At 38.5% G+C, this 24,869-nt stretch overlaps 2 protein-coding genes across 3 annotated transcripts in view; one reads left to right on the top strand and one right to left on the bottom strand.

Annotated features, from left to right (window-relative positions):
- Nucleotides 1–11,865, top strand: part of LOC127661227 (carnitine O-palmitoyltransferase 1, liver isoform-like) — a 22,580-nt gene extending 10,715 nt beyond the window's left edge. Inside the window, exons 8-19 of the mRNA XM_052151843.1 lie at nt 1,413–1,520; nt 1,662–1,746; nt 1,922–2,117; nt 2,204–2,389; nt 4,356–4,461; nt 4,558–4,674; nt 4,848–5,012; nt 5,195–5,329; nt 6,502–6,654; nt 6,747–6,860; nt 7,287–7,379; nt 11,416–11,865. Coding sequence (XP_052007803.1) covers nt 1,413–1,520; nt 1,662–1,746; nt 1,922–2,117; nt 2,204–2,389; nt 4,356–4,461; nt 4,558–4,674; nt 4,848–5,012; nt 5,195–5,329; nt 6,502–6,654; nt 6,747–6,860; nt 7,287–7,379; nt 11,416–11,511 — 1,554 coding nt within the window. The 3' untranslated portion in view covers nt 11,512–11,865. The remainder of the gene's footprint in view (nt 1–1,412; nt 1,521–1,661; nt 1,747–1,921; nt 2,118–2,203; nt 2,390–4,355; nt 4,462–4,557; nt 4,675–4,847; nt 5,013–5,194; nt 5,330–6,501; nt 6,655–6,746; nt 6,861–7,286; nt 7,380–11,415) is intronic.
- Nucleotides 11,866–11,951: 86 nt separating this feature from the next.
- sephs1 (selenophosphate synthetase 1) lies at nt 11,952–24,776 on the bottom strand. Of its 2 annotated transcripts, none has more exons than XM_052151854.1 (9): nt 24,661–24,776; nt 17,592–17,842; nt 16,916–17,019; nt 16,711–16,818; nt 16,445–16,599; nt 16,203–16,293; nt 15,839–15,938; nt 15,535–15,747; nt 11,952–12,953 (listed from the first exon to the last, which is right to left on the bottom strand). In XM_052151854.1, exons 2-9 carry the CDS (start codon nt 17,782–17,784, stop codon nt 12,739–12,741), a joined length of 1,179 nt encoding a protein of 392 aa, XP_052007814.1. In that variant the 5' UTR covers nt 17,785–17,842; nt 24,661–24,776; the 3' UTR covers nt 11,952–12,738. The 2 variants fall into 2 exon arrangements, with proteins under 2 accessions (XP_052007814.1, XP_052007813.1); XM_052151853.1 differs by lacking the exon at nt 24,661–24,776 and adding an exon at nt 20,771–20,982.
- Between the last annotated feature and the right edge of the window lie 93 nt (nt 24,777–24,869).

Raw genomic sequence — 24,869 nt, 5'->3', positions numbered from 1 at the left:
AGAACCGCTTGTGGGAAAGTTATGAAATTTGGCACACAGATAGAGGACAGTCTGATCTGTTACCACAGCAAATTTGACGTCTCTACCTCAAACCATCTAGCGCCAACAACTGCCCAAATTTGCACTCACGTTTATCTTAATAACTTTTGGACCGTCTGTCCTAGAACCGTCACCTTTTTACGTCATTTTCCGTCATGAAAGTTTTTCCGCCATTTCGAATTCTCGGAAAAACCTACTTTTTCGAACTCGTCCAATGCCGTTTGTCCGATTTGCTGTATTTTACGAATGACTTAGGCGTATCGTTACGAAATTCAGTATGTGTCTTTGGCATCATGCTCTGGAGGGACTCAAAAACTTTTAGAGACAGCTGGTCAAAAATGATAATGCTATTTCTAAAAATGCTAATAGCTATTGACTCCTTTCACCTACTGTCATGAGGCTGGTATTGATAGATTCTGTGGTTCATGCCAAGAACAATGATACCAATTATGTCATGATCGAGCAAACTTCCTGTCCGCCATTTTTAAATGTTTTGAAAACCTACTTTTATGAACTCCTCCTAGACTGTTTGTCCAATTTGTATGAAAATTGGCCTGCATCAAAATTGAACTTGAGGCTGTATCTCCGCAACGCTTTGAGGGATTGGGACGAAACTTGGTACGTGTCATCACCATTATGATTTAGCATGTTGCGTTTTGGCACACTGCCCCCTACTGTTCACGAGATATGAAAAAGCGAACAAATGTATAACTTCTGAACAGTTTGTCATAAAATCATCAAATTGGCCTCATTCAATGGGGTATTGCGAGCCCAATGAATATGTTCTATGTCGGCCATTTTGTGAAAAAAATACTTTTTCGAACTCGTACTAGGCCCTTTGTCCAATTTGCACAAAAATTGGCCTGCTTCATCTAGAGGCACTCACAACAAAAAGCAATTCACAGAATTTGTAGAAACCATACCATTTTCGATTGTTGCTTCAATGAATTTGACAAACAGCACACCAAAATGGACGTGAGGGTATATCTCCTTAAAGCTTTAGTGTATTCATGCTTATTATCTTATTATTTTTCACATGCACCATGAATCAAGGGTGCCTGCTCAGTTTCGGAACAGTGCCACCTAGTGGTCACAACAAAAATGTCCAGCGAAAAGATACATTCCTATGTCGGCCATTTTGAATTTATCGTATTTTATGAACGACTTTGCGTATCATTACGAAACTCTGTATGTGCCTTTGTCACCATGCTCTGAAGACAGACAGTAACTAAAAACATTTCACAAAGCTTCTTTTGCTGCTCATTGTGCCGATAATTGACTTGACCCTGGTATCGCTGCTTGCAGCTATATTTATTATTATTATTATTGCTCTCTTTCAGTGCATATCTGTAATTGTTTTATCTGTCTGTCAGGATTTTCTCTATGTGATCCCAACACACAGACAGGCTGCACGTGCAGGAAATGTAGTTCATGCCATGCTGCAGTATCGCCGTAAACTGGAGAGAGGAGAGCTTACACCGGTAAAGTTGCACAATCAAAAACAAACACACAAAATCTCTGCAATATCACTTTCTGCAATCCATGCACTTAATGTATCATGTATAAATCATGAAAAACGTTTTCCTTTGCTTGCTCATCATCCCTTGTTTCTCTCTTCTTAGCTGATGGCTCTTGGCATTGTGCCCATGTGCTCTTTTCAGTATGAAAGAATGTTCAACACAACCCGTATCCCTGGCATTGAGACCGGTAATGACTCGCATGATACTAGATAATGTATGCATGTGTTTCATTAGGGATTATTACAACTTTATCATGGCTAACTTCAGGTTTAAATAAATAGTTCACCCAAAAATGTAATTCTGTCATCACTGAACTATTCCTGTTAAACCTTGCATAATAGTAGCACTTTGTTTATGTTTAGATTTTGTGCAGCACCTGAAAGACAGGAAGCACATGGTGGTGTATTATCGAGGTCGTTTCTTTAAGGTGTGGCTGTACTATGGTGGTCGTCACCTTTGGCCTTCAGAGCTGGAACAGCAATTTCAACGTATCCTTGATGACAACTCTGAACCTCAGCCCGGAGAGCTCAAACTCGCCGCACTTACAGCTGGGAACAGGTGAAGATGGCATTGCTAAATAGTTTAAACATTTATAAATTGCACAGGGTTGACTTACACAATCATCCACTTTACCCTTCTTTAAGGGTTCCCTGGGCAAGGGCTCGTTTAAAGTACTTCAGTGATGGGGTCAACAAGGCGTCCCTGGAGGCCATTGAGACGGCAGCGTTTTTTCTGACCCTGGACGATGAGGCACATGGATATGATCCGGAAAATACACACTCCTTGGACCTATATGCTAAATCTTTGCTGCATGGAAAGTCCTATGACAGGTAGAAAGACAATAGCAGAACCCTTTTTGGTGCTAAATAGAACCCTTTTTTAAAGGTTCCATAAAGAACCTTTCTTTGAAAGTGCTATTTAGACCCACCACATACAGAAGTTTCAAATTTAAAGCGCTTAATATGGAACATTTTGCAAAAACGTACCGATGTGCTGCCTTTATCAAGCATTGACAAAACCGTGTGTTGTCTTATAACAGGTGAAGTTTCATTCATTCTGTGATTATTATTTAGAGGTTATAAGCAGTAAAGTTGGTCCGTCAGTCTCATGCCCTGCAGAGAGAGAGAGAAACAGATATATTGAGCTCTAGGTTGTATGATCATGAATTCCCTTAAAAGTTATTAAATATATTTACAAAAAAATAACTGGATGCAGATTTGTATTTGGACTATTTAGGGCTACATTTCTAAATCTAAAGGTTAATTAACTCTGAGTAAACTAACTTACTGTAGCCACCTTATTTTGTAACGCAGAAGTTTATAAACTCTAACACAACCACAGGAAGTGTGTGTGTGTTTGTGTGTGTGCTTGTTTGTGTGTATGTTTGTTTGTATGTATGTGTGTGTGTGTGTGTGTTTGTGTATGTGTGTGTGTGTGTGTGTTTGTGTATGTGTGTGCTTTTTTGTGTGTATTTGTGTGTGTGTGTGTGTGCGCGCTTGTGTATGTGTGCATATGTGTGTGTGTGTGTGCGCGCTCGTTTGTGTGTATGTATGTGTGTGTGTGCGTTTGTGTATGTGTGCATATGTGTGTGTGTGTGTGCGCGCTCGTTTGTATGTATGTGTGTGTGTGTGTGTGTTTGTGTATGTGTGCGCTTGTTTGTGTGTATGTGTGTTTGTGTGCGCTTGTTTGTGTGTATGTGTGTGTGTGTGTGTGTGTGTTTGTGTATGTGTGTGCTTTTTTGTGTGTGTGTGTGCGCGCTTGTGTGTGTGTGTGCGTTTGTGTATGTGTGCATATGTGTGTGTGTGTGTGCGCGCTCGTTTGTGTGTATGTGTGTGCATGTGCGCTTGTGTGTATGTGTGTGCTCGTTTGTGTGTATGTGTGTGCATGTGCGCTTGTGTGTATGTGTGTGCTCGTTTGTGTGTGTGTGTGTGTGTGTGTGCGCTTGTGTGTGTGTGCATTTGTGTTTGTGCTTGTTTGTGTGTGTGTGTGTGTGTGTGTATGTGTGTGTGTGTGTGTGTGTGTGTGTGTGTGTGTGTGTGTATGTGTGCATGTGTGTTTGTGTTCAACAGACTGTCAGTCTGCAATGGATTGTCAGCCATACATGGAGAGATGCTGATTTAAGAAACATGTGGAGTGGTCTCTTAATATTTGTATTAGAATTGAGCCAAATATGCAGAGAGGTACCAACTGTTATTCTAGCTAAAATGATTAAGGCAGTACAGAAGATGGCCTGGGTTGGCCAATTAGATGAAAGGGGCATTGCAGTGCCTAATCTAATATTTTTTTTATTTTTTAATTTTTTAATCAATGAACAAAAAAGAAAAAATTTAATTAATTCTCATTTTCCATTTCTGAAACATAAAAATAAAATATTATATTGGTATGATATGGGTGTAACAAAGGTAGTGCGTGTGAGCGAGTGTGTGTGTTTGTGTGTGTCTGTGTGTGTGCGTGTGTTTGATTGGCTAATCGCAGGGTTGGTGGTTTGATTCCCGGCCCACATGACTCCACATCCCGAAGTGTCCTTGGGCAAGACACTGAACCCCAAGTTGCTCCCAATGGCAGGCTAGTGCCTTACATGCAGCTCTGCCATCATTGGTGTGTGAATGGGTGACTGAGATGCAGTGTAAAGCACTTTGAATACTGCTAAGGTTAAAAAGCGCTATATAAGTGCAGACCATTTACCATTACACACACACACACACACACACACACACACACACACACACACACACACACACACACACACACACACACACACACACAAACTCAACCAGCTTTTCTTTTGCCCTTTAGGTGGTTTGATAAGTCTTTTACTTTGATTGTTTACAAGAACGGTAAAATGGGCATCAACACTGAGCATTCATGGGCTGACGCCCCCATTATTGGACATATGTGGGAGGTAAACAAACATAATAAATAATTTGAATGCAAACGTTGTTTTCCCATGAAAATGTTGGCCAGAAGTTGATAACAGTGATTTCCATTTCCTGTTAAGTGCATATTGGCAACGGATTGTTTCCACCTGGGATACACCGAAGAAGGACATTGCAAAGGAGATGTCAACAAAGGTCTGGCTCCCCCTTCCAGACTACAATGGGACATCCCAAAAGCGGTAAGACTTGTACCTTACATCTCAGGTTGTTTTTAGGACACCACATCTCATTTTAGAGATTGGGGAGGGGGATTAAACCAATGTAAGATCACTTATTGTATACTCTGATAGCTGTGGTGTCATTTATTCCATGTCCCATGGTGACTGATAATAGTTCCCTATCATTCGTTTAGTGCCAGGAGATTATTGAAGGTTCATACATGGTTGCGAAAGGGATTGCCGACGACGTTGATTTCCATGGCTGTTTGTTTACTGAGTTTGGAAAGGGACTGATAAAGAAATGCAGAACAAGTCCAGATGCTTTTATCCAGCTGGCACTGCAGCTTGCTCATTATAGGGTACGTTATTACACACACACACACACACACACACACACACACACACACACACACACACACATATACATTAACAGCCCTGTGCACCTGTAAAGACTATGGCAGCATCCGAAATCTTTTGTATGAATGGACCTCTTAAGAAAACGGGACTTAAAGGCACTTTATCTTGTCTTCCTTCATTGTAGGACAAAGGTGAGTTCTGTCTGACTTACGAATCATCGATGACTCGCATGTTCCGTGAGGGTCGGACAGAAACCGTGCGCTCCTGTACCTGCGAGTCAACGGCATTTGTAAGAGCAATGGAGGACAAGAAAAGTACGGTGAGAGCAATATGGAATATTACAGAATTGACATATATATATATATATATATATATATATATATATATATATATATATAAAAATACAGGGCTTGTGTTGGGGGGGATACGAGGGGATGGCATCCACCTTGTTGAAAGAAATACCAAAAAGCATCCCCCGTGTAAAACCACCATCCCCTCATACCATCCCCTTTAGATTAATTGTGTCATGTGTCACGGGATAGCTGTGCTGGTACGGGATAGCTGTGCTGGTACGGGATAGCTGTGCTGTATGTGTACACCTCACTCCCCAAATTAGACATATAGATTACATTTCAGCAAACTTGACGAGTGTTTTAAACTAGATTTTATAAACTTATATGTCCCATAAGTATCAGTATTAGTATTCTGTGGTGAATATGACGCTGATGAAAATGACATTTTTTAAGTTTTTGTAAATAAAAATCAACATAAAAGGCATTTGAAAAGTACCAAAAATAAATGATGAAGGCCTGGTAAAACGTTTCCAGTTCTGGCTTAAAAAGACCCTCATAAAACAAAAAGTAAAATGGTGAAATTAGTTTGTTTTGATGTCAACTGATGTGACATGAAATGGTTGCAGAATACATACATTTTGGGTGACAAATATGCCAACAAATAGAGCATTTCTTCAAAAGCACCTTTAACAAATAAGCTTTTGCTTGCTTTTGTGTGATGCCTCATGCACCGATGGTTATCAGTACTGACTTGCAAAACAAAACAGTATTTAAAGGGACAGTTCACCCAAATATTACAATTCTCTCATCATTTCCTCACCCTCATGCCATCCCAGATGTGTGTGACTTTCTTCAGCAGAACACAAAAATGAAGATTTTTAGAAGAATATTTCAGCTCTGTAGGTCCATACAATGCAACTGAATGGTGACTAGAACTTTGAAGCTCCAAAAAGCACATAAAGGCATCATAAAAGTAATCCATACGACTCCAGTGGTTTAATCCATGTCTTCAGAAGGGATAGGACAGGTGTGGGTGAGAAACAGATCAACACTTAAGTCCTTACACACCTGGGATGGCATGAGGGTGAGTTAATGATGAGAGAATTTTCATTTTTAGGTGACTATCCCTTTAAGTAATGTTATATGGTCTGATCTGGTAAATGTTATTGAGTTATGTGGCCTTTTTAATGTTTATCAGAATGAGCAGAGGCTTGCACTCTTCCGGAAAGCCGCTGAAAAGCATCAGAACATGTACCGCCTGGCCATGACGGGAGCCGGTATCGACCGCCATCTCTTCTGCCTGTACATTGTGTCTAAAGTAATGGACATAGACTCACCATTCCTCAAACAGGTGCGAGAAAGTGTGAAATATGACTATAAATAGGACTCACTAAACTTTTATTTGCATAGTGCCAAATCCTCAAGGTCAACCTTGTTCATTAGGTTTTGTCTGAACCCTGGCGTCTCTCCACCAGTCAAACCCCTCAACAGCAGCTCAATCTTATTGACATTCAGAAGTTTCCTAAATATGTGGGAGCAGGAGGCGGCTTTGGGCCTGTGAGTCTCACAAACCCCCCCTACAGTACACTGCATGTCATTACAAGAGCCAAGTGTTTTGCTAATTATATATATATATATATATATATATATATATGTATATATATATATACATACATATATATACACTGATGAGCCAAAACATTATGACCACCTGCCTAATAGGTAACTGTCAGTAGGTACTCACCACTGCTGACCGGGTCTTTCAAAGTCGCTCGGGTCTTTACTCCTGCCCATTTCTCCTGCATTCAACACGTTGACTACACAAACTGGTTGTTTGCCATCTAATCTACCCAGACCGTGACATTTAGCCTTGTTAGAAGATGATCAACGTTATTTGCTTCATCTGTGATTGGTCATAATGTTTTGGCTCACCAGTGTGTATATACATATATGCAGTACATTGACATTTAAATTTATACGCAGGTTGCCGATGATGGTTATGGTGTTTCTTACATCATTGTCGGAGAGAATCTCATCACATTCCACATTTCCAGCAAGTTCTCCAGTCCAGAGACGGTAAGAGAATCCCTTTTACAGAGGTCTTTTAATAACAAAACAATGATAACAGTTACAGCTACCCATGATGAGACAGCTACAGATGATCCAGATACAAGACAAAAGCTTTCCACTATTGCGATATGGAGTCTAGTCATTTTATGGCCTATAACAGAACTGTTCAACTGGCGGCCCGCGGGCCACATCCGGCCCGTTAGATATTTCCCATGGCCCGCATGAGCTTGTCAGTTGTCTTAGGGGCCACTTAAACTGTACAAGTTTTTGTGTCCATCTGTGCTGTTTTTCAGTTGTTTTCCCACTGTATGTAAACAGCTAGATGGACGCTTTTGACCGCCGTGTAGCGTCCCATGCAGAAGCGCCGCTTGTTTTAGACGCTTTCAGTGGTTGTGCTACAAATAATCATTATCAATCATTTTGACGGAATGGGAAGATTAAAGTACTGAAATAACGGACAGGCGACAAGTGCAGGTTCGGAGAAACAGAAAACGTATATTTGTTAATTTGGTCATAAAACATGTCAAAAGTTTGAATCGATGCATCTTTAACAAACGTCATTATTATTGTAATGCTGATGATTAAGTGTCATGAAACCCCTTTATTTCAGCACCCGTTGTTCACAACTCAGATTTTAAATATGCATAATGCTTTAAGGGGGCTTTCGCACTGGGCACGTTTGCTGCCGTCCAATTCCGAGTGCGCTTGTTCCCGGTGACCCCCGTAGCGTTGGTCTGGTTTCACACTCACTTGATTCTATCGAACCCCGGTCCATTTGCGTTCATCTTACGTCATCACAAACACGCATGGTGAACACAACACGACTCATCATACTTTTTTAGTTTTTTGGTGCCATTATGCACAGCAGAGTGAATGACAACTGCGTATATGTGCGCTTCATGGCGTAACTCATCAGATGTCCAGGGGTTGGTGGCTTGCTGCTACTTTTTTGGGACTTTCAGGAATGTGTGGATCATCGTGTGTTGTCGAAACTAATGATGTCGTCATTGCCTTAAATGCATGCACAGGTTACTTTACTTCCTGAACGAATGCGCACCCAAGTTGCTTTCACAAGCTGCGTTCACACTGCCAGTGACAAAACGACCTCATCTCAGTCATTTTCAATGAGACCTGGCGACTTCCGGCAACACGAGCGATGGCGACCATTGGCGAACGTATGTGGGCGTGTCCAGTGATGCGACAAAGATGAGAAATGTTTAACTTTATGCAAATGAAGAGCGACTTTCGAGAGCGACAGCCAATACGAGAGAAGATGGTAGAGCTCACGTCATCCTAATATTTTAATAATAATATTAATTGTAAAGAAACGGTGCCGTTTAGACTCTCCATACACACCACTAGCGACCTAACCGCCAGCCATTGGCGACATGCAGCTAACATAGCTGGCTAGTGTGAACGCAGCTACATTCACGCGAATCGCGCTACAGTTCCATAGCAACCAAACTCAGACCACCTCCTACAGGTAGTCTCAGGTTCGGTACCATGGTGCGCACCCCGGTCCACATGACAGCTTTCGCATTAGCCCACCAATTTTTCATGCAAACCGTGCCCTGTTTCGAACTAAACTGCCAGTGTGAAAGCACCCTAAAAGGTGCATAATTCTTTTTAAAGCTGCTAAAGTTATCCAACCAAGAGCAATGACTGTTTTTTTTACTTTGCCTTGTCAATATTGTAATATCAATGATATACCACAGCAGGTCTATTTACACTGGCTGGATTTACACTACAACACCTATAGGGTACATTGTATGTACAGGTCCGATATTTGACATGTCATTAATCAATACATTAAGTCATTGTTTTTCAATAAAAACCTTTCACATAAACATGACGTGTTTACCTGAGTGAAAAACTAAATTTTTATACTGATAACACCAATCACATGAAATCGAGGGTAACATTCATTTTAAATCATGTGTAGATTTAGGTAGGGATGATTCCAAGTAGCCTATTCCAACCAACATTTAGGCAGTTTTTAAAAAAAATAGTAATACTATGTTTTACTTTTTATTTTCATTTAAATGACTATTAAAGTTTCTCAGTTTCACTATTCATGTGTAAATCATTGTCCGGCCACAGCGAACTCAGCAGCAGCGAATAAACATCATTGTCACGTGTCAACTGTTACTTTTCTCAGCGCTGTTCAGGATGCACCAATCACAGTCATTTATGATTATTGCATAGCGATTTATTTATATTTTAATCTTGTATTTTAGGCGTAACCCTTAAACATAATAGATTTAATTAGAGTTTTGCATGTGGCACTATGGATTTTGCGTTTATGTCCGGTAAACGCCCTCTTTAGGAAGAACTGTCTACATAATGGGGTGGATTAGAGGTGCAGGATTTTAAGATGCTAGTATATGAGAAAATATTATGAGGGTTTGAGGCGAGTTGGAAAGCAGAAAGTGGGCAAAAATGTAAAGTGGTGTCAATGCTCCATTCTCCCCAAAATGTGTCTAATTTGAGAAGTCATTTAGCACTATGTAGCTTTTTAATTCAGCCCACCCTTTGTTTAGATATCACTTTTTTTGTTTTACATTTACATGTATTCATTTGGCAGATGCTTTTATCCAAAGTGACTTACAAAAGATGAAAACATAAGTGAATCATCTTAAGGAGACAGTGGTATGAAAAGTGCCATAGGCCTACTACAAAGTTTCACTATCATCAGAATAGTATCCAAAACAGATTAAAGTGCAACAATAATAATTATTATTATTTTATTTTATTTTTTTAGTGACTGGTTAAGTGCTCATGGAAAATGTGTGTTTTTAGCCATTTTTTGAAGACAGAGAGTGAGTCTGCTTCACGGATGGAGTTGGGAAGGTCATTCCACCAACGTGGTTTGATGAAACCAAAAGTCCGGGAAAGTGTTTTGGTGCCTCTTTGTTTTGGTACAACAAGGCTACGTTCCTTAGCCGACCGCTGGCTTCTAGTGGGTGCGTAGCTCTGCAGAAATTATTTTAGGTATGCTGGAGCAGACCCAGTGACTGTTCTGTATGCAGCATCAGAGCCTTGAATTTAATACGTGCATCAACCGGCAGCCAGTGGAGAGAGACAAAGAGGGGTGTAACATGCGCTCTCTTTGGTTGATTAAAGACCAGACGTGCTGTTGCATTCTGGATCATTTGCAGAGGTCTAATTGCACATGCAGGGAGTTCTGCAATGAGAGCGTTACAGTATTCCAGTCTAGAGATGACAAGTGACTGAACAATAACTTGTGTGGCATCTTCAGAGAGGAAGGATCTTATCTTCCTGATATTGTACATAAAGTATAATTCTACATGATCTTGCGGTTTTTGAGATGTGGTCTGTGAAATTTAGCTTGTTATCGATGGTTACCCCTAGATTTCTGCCCGTTTTGGAAGCCGTTACTGTAGTTGAACCCAGCTGCACGGAGATGTTGTGTTCAACAGCAGGGTTGGCTGGAAAGACAAGGAGTTCGGTCTTGGCTGGGTTGAGTTGAAGGTGGTGTTCCTTCATCCAGGCCGAGATGTCTGCCAGACAGGCAGCGATTCGAGCTGCCTGTGGTAAAGACAAGTAGAGTTGTGTGTCATCGGCGTAGCAGTGGTAAAAGAAACCATGTGACTGAATGATGGGTCCCAGTGATGTTGTGTATATAGAGAAGAGAAGTGGCCCAAGCACTGACCCCTGCGGTACCCCAGTAAGTTGTTGATGTGGCTTGGATACCTCACCTCTCCAGGCTACCTTGAAGGACCTACCTGAGAGATCGGAATTAAACCAGTCAAGCACAGTTCCTTTGATGCCCAGCGAGGAGAGGGTGGAGTAGGATCTGATGGTTGAATGGTTCTTGATGTAGATCTACTTGAAGACAATTTAATAAAATGTTTACACTTTACAGGTTAATCACATAACATATCGTTGACGCATAATCCAACAGGTTTATATGTAACATTTTCTTTCATATCAATCAGCCCTATAGTGGTTTTATATAGCACAAGCCTCTTCAAGTCTTCAACTATTCTGTTCTCATCTGTTTTTGTCTCTATGTTCATAGGACTCTTTTCGCTTTGGGCAGAACATCAAGCAGGCCATGCTGGATATAAGAGCTCTATTCAACCAAAAAGAGAACAAAATGTCACTTCAACAATAAAAACAGGAAGCTTCAACTTTAAAGTTGGCCCATGGAAAGCACTAGTCATAAAACAAGTATTATGCAACCATAAAGCTGATATAAAACAAATATTACACAATACACGTTATCAAGAACGCAAACATGTAAAAACACTCATTTCCTTAATGAAACGGGCATCTGTGCACTTAAGACACTGTAGTGATGTTGTTGCTGACAAATGTACAGAAAATGAAAAGTTTGTCATGCATTTAATTGTAAATACTGAGTATTTGTCATCTGTGGTTTTTGTCAATTCACTGTAAATATTTCATATGTCCATATTGTTTTTAAAATGATGAATTCTGTATTTAATTAAAAGGGAACTCTTCAGGATGAATGTTTTACTGTGCGTACGTACCCGTGCATCCATCACTCACAATAAGATACATACAATTTCGTGAAATTAATAAAAGATTTTACATTTATTGGAGGGACTTCAATGCATATACATAACGGTGCACTAATATGAAAAGAGAGAGAAAAGTACGACTTTTGTACAGAATATAAAAACCAGCTCTAACACAGAACATAACTAATTATGGGCATGTAAAACAGTTTAATTATATATAAACTGCATTTCCATTTTTTTAGCACATTCTCTAACCTAAAAGACTGGTGCATTTGCTGTTTGGTATTTTCTTGGATTCCTTCCAGCCAACTATGTTGCCACCAAACAGCGAAAGGGGTTATTTATTTTATCCGATGCATAAGGGATATACAAAAGTAAAAAAATGAAAAGGAAAAAGCAATCCCGTTTAGACTCCAGAGAGAATCTCCAGCATCACTTCAACTATTTTTAAAGGCATGGATTACAATTAGCACTACTGCATACTGGAACGGCTAAAACACATCATGTCTAAATGTCTGAAACGGCAGATGAGTCTTGTATCTGTGGGACAGAAGACGAGCAGAAACAATTTGGAAGTTATCGACAGTATAAGATAAGAATTATACTTTCTACTTGGAAGCTGCCTTACAATCAGGTGTATGTTCAGTTAATGTAACAGAAAACTATAGACACAAAGGCAATCGATTTTACTTCGTTACGTGTTCTTAACACTTCTGCTTTATAACCGGGTCCAGGTAAAGTCTGCCCCAAGGCCAGGGTGGGCAGACGTGTATATATATCATTGCGTTGATATATTCTCAGGTGTGGCAAGAGCACGCTAGCTGTTCAGGGCTGTCGTAGGGGTCATGGGGTCAGGTTTAAGATGTGGTTCCTGGGGTGGTGTTGACATTCTGCGTGGCCACCTGAGGTGCGACTTCGATGATGCGGGGTTTGTCGATGATCCGTGCCGTGCGGTTGCCTTTCTCTACGATGCCGATGATCCACGCCTGGTGACCTTCGCCATATTTGGGAGATTTGATTTCGGCGCAAAAGCGGGCTGCTTGTTCCCGTGGTAGACAGATCAACAAACCTCCTACAGAGATGGAGAACGGGGTGTAAATTAATAGCACGCACACCGATTTTAAAGTTCTCTTTTGCAAACATTTCCTCATTCATATTCATGTCTGAGATTCTGTTTTGGCCTTTAAGTAACCGTTCACCCAAAAGTGAAAATTCAAGACCATTTAAACATGGCACATCAAGATGCATCACAGCAGGTATGATGGCAAAAGCCATGTTTCCAGGTACGAATTTAAAATGGAATAGTGCATAAACCATTTGTAAACAAAGCAGCATTTCCATCCCGCGTGTATTAAAAAACAAAACGGCTACATCTTGGGAAACCAGTGCAAAATAGAAATGTAACTGGAAGTTGAAGACACTTTGGCTTTTGACATTTATGCATTTGGCAGACGCTTTTATCCAAAGTGACTTACAGTGCACTTATTACAGGGACAATCCCCCCGGAGCAACCTGGAGTTAAGTGCCTTACTCAATGACACAATGGTGGTGGCTGTGGGGATCGAACCAGCAACCTTCTGATTACAAGTTATGTGCTTTAGCCCACTACGCCACCACCACTCCAATTACTTAAGGTTTATTGCGCGCAGACAAAACGCTCTGATGAACTTGTTAGCGCCAGGTGCCTGCCTTATGTCTAAGAGAATAATCATCTCTGAGCTAATTATACATTCACGTGGCTTGTTGAGGCAGTCACATGACTTATTTAATATAAATAAGTCTTATGAACATAATTATGTTAATGCATTTTTGCGTGCATATCGCATCTTAGTGTTTCCATTAGAGGCAGACCGTCTGGCTACAATAATCATGCCATGCCCCAAATCACTGAGATAAAAATGTTTCCCCATTCTGATGGTTGATGTGAACATTAACTGAAGCTCCTGACCCGTATATGCATGATTTTATGCACTGCTGCCACACGATTGGCTGATTATATAATCACATGGATGATTGTTGGTGGCAGGCTCAATGCTATTCTGAGATGCGGGTTGGCGCTGTTTTGGTGGCACGAGATGGACCTACACAATAGCAGGTGGTTTTAATGTTGTGGCTGATCGGTGTATATATAAAATCGTTATTTATGCACATTTCTGAGATTTCATTCGCATCTTGGCGTTTCCATTAGAGGTAGACACATATATACTGGCGCCTATGGTCGTCATTTTTATTTTTATAGCAATTTTTTTTAAAAAAATTAAATATCGCATTGACATAAGTATTCACACCCTTAAATCAGTACTAAGTTGAAGCACCTTTGGCAGCGATTACAGCCTCAAGTCTTTTTGGGTACGACAAGCTTTGCACACCTGGATTTGGGGATTTTCTCTGCAGATCCTCATGGGTTGGTTTTTGCTCTGATATGCATTTTCAGCTGTATGACATTATATAATATATTGTCTATTGTCCTGTTCATTGTCAGAAATTTGTTGTACTGTCCCGTACTTTTCGCACATGTTTGCACGTGCACTTTTTATAGGTATATATATAGGTATTTTATATAGGTATTTTATTTCGTTGTGTTGTCTCATGTGGTCCTGTGTTGGTCCTTTGTTGTTTTTATGTAGCACCATGGTCCTGGAGGAACGTTGTCTCGTTTTGCTGTGTACTGTACTAACTGTATATGGTTGAAACCACTTGACTTGACTTGACTTAAACAGGTGTGTGCCTTTCCAAATCATGTCCAATCAATTGAATTCAAAGATGATCCAGAGAAATGGGATGCACCTGAGCTCAATTTCAAGCGTCGTAGCAAAGGGTCTGAATACTTATGTCAATGTGATATTTCATTTTTTTATATTTAATAAATGTAGTTATCACAAATCTGGTTTTTGCTTTGTCATTATTGGGTATGGAGTGTAGATTGATGTGAAATAATAATAATAATAATAATAATAATAATAATAATAATTTATAGCATATTAGCATAAGGTTGCAACATAGTAAAACGTGAAAAAATTACCGGTAAGGGGGTCCGAATACTTTCTGAATGCACTGTATAGGCTATAAAAAAAGCTTAATTTGGTAAATACTTAAAGAGCATTGTATCAAAGCCAAGTCTCAGTCATTTCAAAATAAGAGCCCCTTGTGTGTTTTGGGCTTATTTCCAGTTAAAAGTCCCACAATCTGCACCCAATCCTTTTTCTTCTGGTATTTATTGGGGTTTTGTTTGAACAATAAACAGCATCTGAGATTTTATTTATTTTAGATAAGCCGATAAATCAGTTAACTGCCTTTTCTACCACCTTAGTTACTGATATCAGCAAAATCCACAATCGCGCTTGACCTTTAGTTTCCATCCAGCATTTTTTATGTAATATCTAAAATTTGGCAAAATAGAAAAATATGTGGATGGAAACCCAGCTTGTGACATCAATCACTCACCATACATTCTTGCATGTCTTGTCACTGGTGGACCACACGGGGGTGAGTAAATGATGACAGGATTTACATTTTTGGGTGACCTCTTTCTTCAAACCTGATGTGCTTGTTCATTTCAGGGTGAAAATGTGAGCTTATTTAAGGACCCTTTAAAACTACAAGAATGAAATACATATTTGCTTTGCTGCCATTAGAAAGATCGGATGATATACCGGAGGTCTCAGGGCAGGTGCCGTGCATTAGACCAAACATGTTCCCGCAGGCTTTGCTGACAGCAGCCATCTTAGCGAGAACTGGCAAGTTGTGGATGACGAAGGACACCTCTGTTCGCTGTTGATGTGCCAGGTTCTGAGCGTGACCCAGGATCCCGAACCCCGTGATGTCAGTCGCTGCGTGTGCATTGAAGGTGTGCATCAGCCCGGCCCCTGGACAGCGTTAAAAACGAAATATATGTTACACTTTATACGTACGCCCCAATATGTTGATTGTGACCCATATGACGTGTCATCTACCAACCGGTTCTGTTGAGTCGAGCCATATTCAACATGGCCTCCTGATAGGCAAGTTCAACATCTTCCTGAGTGACTACCAACTTTATCTTATTCCATTTCTCCGGCTAAAACAAAAGAGAGAGAGACAGCAAGCAATCCCACTCAGTTCAGCCCCAATGAAACATGTTGTAGATTGCAATTAGGGCTAGGTAGTCATACAGATTTCCCAATTTGATTCGATTCACAAGCTCTTGATTCAAAATCTGATTCATTTGGGTGTATTAGAGTGTTTTTGATCAACAACTGACAGTAAGAAATGAAAGGACATTAAAAGAGACATTATTTAAGACATGATTTGTAATATAAAACCACAAATGAAAAAAACTTACAATGTCCAGCCATTGGTGAACCGCTACTGCCACCTGTGTACCCAGAGGCTTGGTGAGAACCAGCACATCCCCTGGCACGGCGTTATCCGGCCTGGAAATATGCATAAAAACGCATGCACTTTATTAGAGGAATGGCTGTATTCATTTATAGAGCATCAACAAGCCTATTAAACCAATTTGAAATGTAAAATGACTGCCTACAGTCCATAACATAACTCTTAAAACAGATCAGAGATACTTACATGATGAACTCGTTAGGTTGGCACACTGTTGTAGCCACACCCCCAAGGACTATCCATGGGTTTAGAACAGTCTGACCCCCTGTGATTGATGTCCCGGCCTCCTCAGAAGCATCTTTAAACCCCTGGATGATCAGTGGCATGACCTTATCACGCTCCTTCAAACACAGGGTCGTTGAGATGTTTTGAATGCCCATTGAATATGCACAACACAGCTTTGCCTATACATTTACACACACGAAAACACGCAGTCTTTAGCACCATCTCACCTTCTCTGTGAGTTTGTTACTGACACCAAGAAGCATCAGCATGTTATCGCATTCTGTGACCCCCATGGCATACAGGTCACTCAACACATTGGCACAAGCAATTCTGCCCTGTAGAGAAAGAGAATTCACGGGACAATCAGGCATTCAAGTCAATAATATAATTGGGTGTTTTTGATGCATTTCGTTATGGTTTATTTGCATTTACCATCATGTATGGGTCATCTACTATGGGGTAGATATAGTCTGTGGTTTGCACGAGTGACAATCCCCCATGTCTCAATGGTATCACACAGGTGTCCATACCGATGCCTGTTTTAAAATAGAAAATGGAGCAAAAGTTCTTGAGGTTTGTCTGAAGTTTTGTACAACGTTACAGCATAAAATGGCTTTGTTGTACTGTAGCCCGACTACAGTGAACAATGCTACACTCGTAACCCTTGCGCACGGTTTGGTCATTTTTGACCGTAATCAATTAAGTTGTTTTTAAATGGTATAGTTCATCTGAGTGGCTCTAGGCTTGGTTACTTTTCCTACATTTGCAATATGAATGCACATACAAAAATTGGACTGGACTCGATGAGTTTAGGCCACATAACAAACAAAAAAAAGACACCTATTTGTCACTTTTTCGCAGTCATATTTGACCGCTCATAGGAAATGAATGGGCCAGACTATAACACAGATCATTGCAAGCACCATGCTCTACCAGTTGAGCTACAGTAACTCTAATTTGCATATGCAAATGAATGGTGTAATTGATCAATTTAAAGGTAGATACGATCTAAATGCCACAAAATCCCCCAAAGTGCAAAAGGGTTAAAGTCCTTTCCAGCCATAATGTGTGTGTGTGTGTGTGTGTGTGTGTGTGTACAGTTATGTACCCAGCCTGGGCATTACCGCCCCCAGGAACTGCTCATCCTCCTGAAAATGGTTTTCCTGCAGGGATTCTAGAAGTTTCTGCAGCACATCTTGGGGAACTTTGCAGCCCGTGCCCTTGAGCTCTGTGAAGCGCGTTAGCCTGAAGTTCTTGTCCAGCTCATAATTCTCTGGGTTAAAAGACTCCCGCACCGACATGATTAAAAAACCAAAACCTCACACACAACACACCACTTCAGACTATGGGACAGGTAATCTGAAAGAGGGAGATAAGAGTGATAAATTACATTTGTTCACAAAAAGTGGCAATTTAACCAGCAAATAATATATGCAACTAATTATGATAACGTTTCATATGCACGACAAAATGCAGCATTTTATTGCCCCCTCCAAATATGTATCCAACACCACTAGTCTCTAATATAACAGCAATTCTGTTCATAAGTGATCCAATGTAGTAATGTTTGTTCAAAGCCTGTTCTGATTCACTTATAACCACATATACAACACAACATCTATAATATTGTAATGCATTGTTCTCTTTGTTTACACCCTATTTTCCACAATAATCAAGAGTAGGGCTGAAACAAACGATTATTTCGATAATCGATTAATCTAACAATTATTGCAACAATTAATCATTAGCTCTTAACCGATTATTCGGCTTGTGTCCCGACTTAAAAGGTGGTATTAAACGTGCTTACCAACAATAAAGAGGACAAAATCATCTTTTAAAAATGCCTCTAAAAGACATTCACTGAATTAAAGGGGGATAAAATACTTTTTATAAGTTTAATTCAGTAAAGAATCCTCTTGTTATCAAGTGTTTTTGTCTTGTTTTCCATTTAAAAATGTCTAAAAATCCTTAAAACAAGAAACATTTAATTGAGAAGCAACATATGAGATATTTAGACTTGCTTTAAGAGAATGTGTCTTAAATATACAGTAAGTGTATCTTGTATAGAAGTGTATTTTTTACTTGGTTATACTTCTGCGAGTGCGGCAAAATATACGTATATTCAAGATCTATTCTCTAAAAGCAAATCTAAATATCTCATATGCTGCTTCTCCGGGGAATGCATCTGTTATTTAAAGGCTTTTTAGATATTTTTAAATATTTGTATTTTTATATTATATTCAACATTCTCAGAAAACAATTGTTTCTTCTGCAGTAGCTGCTAAAGTAAATGTAAGTTGTTTTAAAGGAGTTTTAGATATTTATATTGGAAAACAAGCCAAAACCAAAACAAATCAAAAACGTGTTTTGTTGCCGTGTATAATGGGGGTGAAGACTTCCTCTCTCACCACTTCAGTCCATCTTTAACTCACTAAAAAACAAACTCTCTCTTATAAATAAAGCTGAGTATTGTTAATGTTCTTCCCGATAAGAAACGCACAGTGACACATATATTATGATTCAATAAGTCACGAGCAATCACGTTATAATCCAGCTGCATTAAGCGTGTGCGCTCAAGGGACGAGCGTCCTGTGACAGAGTGCGCATCCGCCAGGTGTAGTTTCAATCTCTCCCCCTTAGATCGGGACATTTACACAATGGAGAAATGCCAGTTTCGGTATTTGTAGTTATTTACATGATCTGCTTCCATATTATTTGAACTTTAATAAAGCTATAACGCATTAAATATAACTGCATTAAAGATGTAACGCCAGAGTGTTTCCTTTAAAGAGCTCCAGCTCCACTTATTCCACAACGAGAGTGCTTCTGTATTTACTTATTTTGTATTTTTGCATTATAATTCCCTCGTACTTTGCGATCTACATCAGCTGAAGCTGTTTGGAAAGTTTCGAGTGCATCTGTGATCTGTGTAATTCTTCCTCTCCTCAGTCAGTCGTGATCTGCAGTGCTGCTCTCGTACGTCATCATTACAGTTTAATGTGATCTCATGTTACGTTAAAAGACATCAAACGACTATTCGACAACAATTTTTTTTTTTAAAGTAACGAAAAGAATTGCTCTATAGTCTATATAGAATTCAACAAAATTACATCAGAATAACTGCAACTAAATTAATTAAAAATTAAGAGTAATCCCTTACTTTTTTCTCAATTAAAAAGTAATTTAATTAGAGTAAATAATTACTAACTAATAATTCCATCTTCTACAGTGTAATTAGATTACGAATTACTCTTTCTGAAAAGTAGTTGCATTACTTATTACTGACCATGATGACCAGTAAGTAATTAAAACAATTAATTAAAAATGACTAATTACATCTTCTATGGTGTAATTAGATTACTTTACTAATGACTCAATTGCATTACTTATTACTAATTGGTTTCTAAATCCCTGATCAACCTCGACCAGATGAAAAATACAAGGATAGACATGAAACTGTTCTTTTATTTCTTTCAAATAAATAATATAACATCATATAAATTATTCATGAACTGGCCAAAGAATTTAAGGCTGTAGCGTTCAATTTAAAAACATATATTTAACATTAGATGTTAAATTTCGATTTTATATAGAATTGTTCTATAGTTTAAACAGTATTTAATGCAATTACATCAGAAGTAATTGTAATTATATTACTAAAAAAATAAGAGTAATCCCTTACTTTACTTTTTAAAATGAAAAAGTAATTTAATTACAGTAATTCATTACTTAGTAATGCATTTCACCCAACACTGAATAATATATAAAACATATTGTGAAATTTTTCGTTACTTGTTGTTAAAGAACACCACCTACCTTTCACTTTTACACATAAACTTATCCCACAGTTTAATGCTTTGCGAATCGGTTCGAACGAGTCATTAAAAGGAACCGACTCGTTCGACAAATTCGCAGGCGAGTCGTTCATCACTACAACCACTGCTGCTCGAAAACATTTAATCGCGTATAATATCTACAATGGCGTATGCATTCTCTTACAACAAAACCTTTAACAGGTAAATGAAGTAATATGATTAACAGGAGTAGGCCAGACGAAGTGTTCATAAAAATGTCGGCGGTGGAAAAAATTAACCCTTAAAGCGCCCGCGCCATTATTGCAGTGTGCACAACAGAACAATAATATACAATAAAAAATATTTGATGCACTTTACGCAAACTTCGCCGATTATGGCTCCTACTGGAATAAGTAAGATAGCTCTCCGCACACTTAATGCATTGTGGCACAGTTATATTCGTGTCCCATTTCCCCTTTAAGTTCGTGCTTACCGGTTTCGCCTCCCGATACAAGAGACGCGACGCTCCTACGATGAACTGCTCGCAAAAAGGGCGCCCGGGAAATATGCCTGAAGAGACTGAAACTAAATTGAAAACACTATTTCTTGCCGCACACCATCGTATTCGGGACACGTACGAGGTTATGTGAACGGCTCTTGTGATAATATGTCCTCTCAGAGCAACAGTTCGTGCAAATAAGCGTTCTGAGGTGATATTTATATTAAAAAGTCGAAGGTCCAGAAGGGTCCTTCATTCCCGCGCTGACGTCATCACATCCCCTTTAAAGCAGATCTGTGTGCGGCAACAAAAAAAGTCCACATGTAGTTTGTACCTTTAATATAGAAATCTGCGCACTGTTTTTATGAATAAAATGGGCCTAACATAATAAATAATCACTCAAAAGTGTTTATATATCAAATAAAAGCTGCTCTTTTGTAGCACAGAGCGTACATATGCATTTATATGTTTTTATTTTATTTATTTATTTATTATTATTTTTACTATTGGTGTTAGTGGGTCATTCTTACATGAATTCTATTTATGGATATTGTGATTTTTTCATTATGTAATCTACTTTGCTTTATGAAATAAAATAAATGTAAATGCGCTTTCAAAGATGCTTCAAGATTCAACTATTCATTAGAGCTTTCAACAGTACTTTTAAGATGAACTTGAGATTTTAGGTTTGTTTAGATTTGTGGTGCTACTTTTACCTACCGAGGCTTTTAAAAATATAAAACCTGTAAAAACAGAGGCCTTTACAAAGTCTTTAAAGGGTCATTCTTTGTTTGAGGTGGCAAATGTTGTCCCGCTACTTTGCAACAATAGAAATGAACAGTAAATACCAATAAATCGTAAAATATTAGCACATTTGTATTCTGTAGGGTGAAAGCAATATGTGCATTGTTTGAAGTTACATATTTGATTGAGTTTGAGAGAAATCATGTGTAAGAAAATGTCCCTAATATATAATAGATATAAATATAAATAAATTAAGTGGTTATATTTCGAAAATAGATTTAATTTAAACAAGTATATATTATTTATATTGTTATTAAAAATGCTAAAATAAAATATATAATATTATATAATATTAAAGTAATTAAATTTAATATATTTTGCAACATTTCTGACAATTTGTATATCAGAGTCTGTGGTGTTATAATCATAATTTGCACGTTTTAATAGATTTTAATCTACATTTTCATAAATATAATCATATTAATATTTCCAAAATGTCCACTGACCATGAAACTAACACGATGGCATTTAGAAATGACTTTAGAAATGTCCAGTTTTGTGCAAATTTGTCTGTGGTGTTTTTTTGTCTTTCATGGTAACACAGACTCCATAGTAACTCTAATAAGAGCCTATTCAGAGCCAATTAATCTTATTATGCAACGTTTTCAAACCTGAAAGTGATTTTAACCTTACAGTTCATTTGTCATGTTTATTTTTAATTTATGTCAATTTATGTCAAAATAAATAAAGATAGCATTTGCCCTTAATGCAAATTGTGTCTAAGCTAAAATTCCACAAAAATAACATGTAAAATCTGAAATTACATTTAATTCTTAAAGGGACAGTACACCCAAAAATGAAAATTCTCTCATCATTTCCTCACCCTCATGCCATCCCAGATGTGTGACTTTCTTTCTTCAGCAGAACACAAATTAAGATCTTTATAAGAATATTTCAGCTCTGTAGGTCCTGTTGTGGAAAATCTTTGAAGAATCTCTCTAAGATGCAAGAAATCTCTCACAGGGTTCCAGATGCCAAAGTTGAAGTTTATTGAGCAACCAATAAACCTGAGAAGGCCAGCTGTCCGTTCTGAATACACACTTCCAACTTCTCATTTATATAATTTGAGTTATCTCTTCTAGACTCCTAAATCTTTCATGTCCTCCATCTCTAACCAAAAGCCTTCATTCAGTGTCCTTCCACTTGCCACCATTATCCTTCCAGCATTCTCCTTTTTATTTATTGGTGGAAATTCCTCGTCTGTTTGCTTTTTCAAAAAGGATATATTTCCTCCCTTGCAAGGACACATAGTCTTACTCAATACACCCTGCCTTTTTCACAGTATAATAACATCATGTTGGTTACAATCATTTGTTTACACATATTAATTAATTAAGTCTTAATAGAAAATACACCATACCTTTACCTTTAATTCTTAAATAAAGATAGCATTTGCCCTTAATGGCTATTGTATGAACAATGCACGTGAATGGTGGCCAGAACTTTGAAGCTCCAAAAAGCACATAAAGGCAGCATAGAAGTAATATGATTACGTTTATGCTGCCTTTATGTGCTTTTTGGAGCTTCAAAGTTCTGTGGCTTAATCCATGTCTTCTGGAGTGATATGAAAAGTGTGGGTGAGAAACAGATCAATATTTAATTTCTTTTTTTACTACAAATCTCCACTTTCACTTTCACATTCTTCTTATTTTGTGCTTGGATGTTGTGCATATCGCCACCTACTGGGCAGGAAGGAGAATTATTTTAAATAACGTCTTAAATATTTATCTGTTTCTCACCCACATCTATCATATCACTTCTGAAGACATGGATTAAACCACTGGAGTCTTATGGATTGCTTTTATGCTGCCTTTATGTGCTTTTTGGAGCTTCAAAGTTCTAGACACCATTCACTTGCATTGTATTTACATTTACATTTTACATTTATGGATTTGGCAGATGCTTTTATCCAAAGCGACTTATAGAGCCATTATTACAGGGACAATCCCCCCCGGAGCAACCTGGAGTTAAGTGTCTTACTCAAGGACACAATGGTGGTGGCTGTGGGGATCGAACCAGCAACCTTCTGATTACCAGTTTTCCAGTTATGTGGTTTAGACCCCTACACCACCACCACCAGTCGACCTACAGAGCTGAGATATACATTAAAGAAAGTCATGCACATCAGAGGTGGCATGAGGGTGAGTAAATGATGAGAGAATTTTCATTTTTGGTGTGAACTGTCCCTTTAATGTTATTTATTTATCTGAATAAATTCCTATAGTTGCATTTACTTAATTGTTTTAGCACAACCCATAATTTCAGTTCTACCACAGACATAATCAGGTGTGTATTTGACTACATAGCAATAAAGTATATTATTAAATGTTTTGCCACTCCAGCTGGAGAATGACACAAAGGGTGTTTTTACGTTGCCATTATGACATCAGAGTTGTAGAATGGTGAACGGCCAAAGTGAAAATCTTTAATTGTTTCTATTTGACCACCACGTTTAAAGTCATATTAAAGTAGCACTAGTTTGGGTCAGCATTTCAATGAATAACTGTTATGCATTTAATAATAATTGAATTCATAGCAAAGTTATTATCAAGCACACTTAAAACAGTATTAAGCCAACACTGCAAGACACAGCCATATTATTTATTTGAAGTCTCAGACCACAACAACATTCCACTAATAGACTTAAAATTGAGTTGTATCTGTTTTAAAACTGGCGCTGTGCTTTTTATGGAATATTCCGATTGAAATAAAAGTAAAGCAGAACATAACTGTGACCCCTTTGTGATAAACAATAACCGTGTGGACACTTATGCACCAACAATGGCAGTCTGACAACTGGTAATGGACTGGATGCCACAGATGTTGTCCATGAAGCTTAACTTTTATTTAACCTGGAATATTCTCTACCATTTATAGATATTCAAGCTTTTGACCGTGAGGTAAAAACTGTTTGTTACAGAGACGCAGGACAATGTTTGTATACGTCACTCATTTGTACACATTCAATTGACACAGGAAGTCAAACAGTAACATCTACATAACCAGTCTGCCCAATTATACAACACAATGTGCAGCGAATGTGACCCTTTAAGTACTGTTAATATAGAAAATGCACATACTTCACCAGAACTGTGACATCAGTTTGTTGCTTGGCATGGTAGAAGTGAATTAAAGGCACAGTCATCATGTTCAGAGATCATATTGTCTGTGATGCATTTGGATGAAGCTCAGAAATCACATTTCCATTACTGTAATATAAGACCATTGTAAGGTGTAAGTGAAAGAACTTCAGCGTCCTCCTGATCGTTTAAATGTTACATTTGTCTAA

This window comes from Xyrauchen texanus, chromosome 21 (genome assembly GCF_025860055.1).
Source record: "Xyrauchen texanus isolate HMW12.3.18 chromosome 21, RBS_HiC_50CHRs, whole genome shotgun sequence".
In the NCBI taxonomy this organism is placed as follows: Eukaryota; Metazoa; Chordata; class Actinopteri; order Cypriniformes; family Catostomidae; genus Xyrauchen; species Xyrauchen texanus.
The sequence above is the reverse complement of the archived record's forward strand: the minus strand, read 5'-3'. Positions and strand labels throughout refer to the sequence as shown.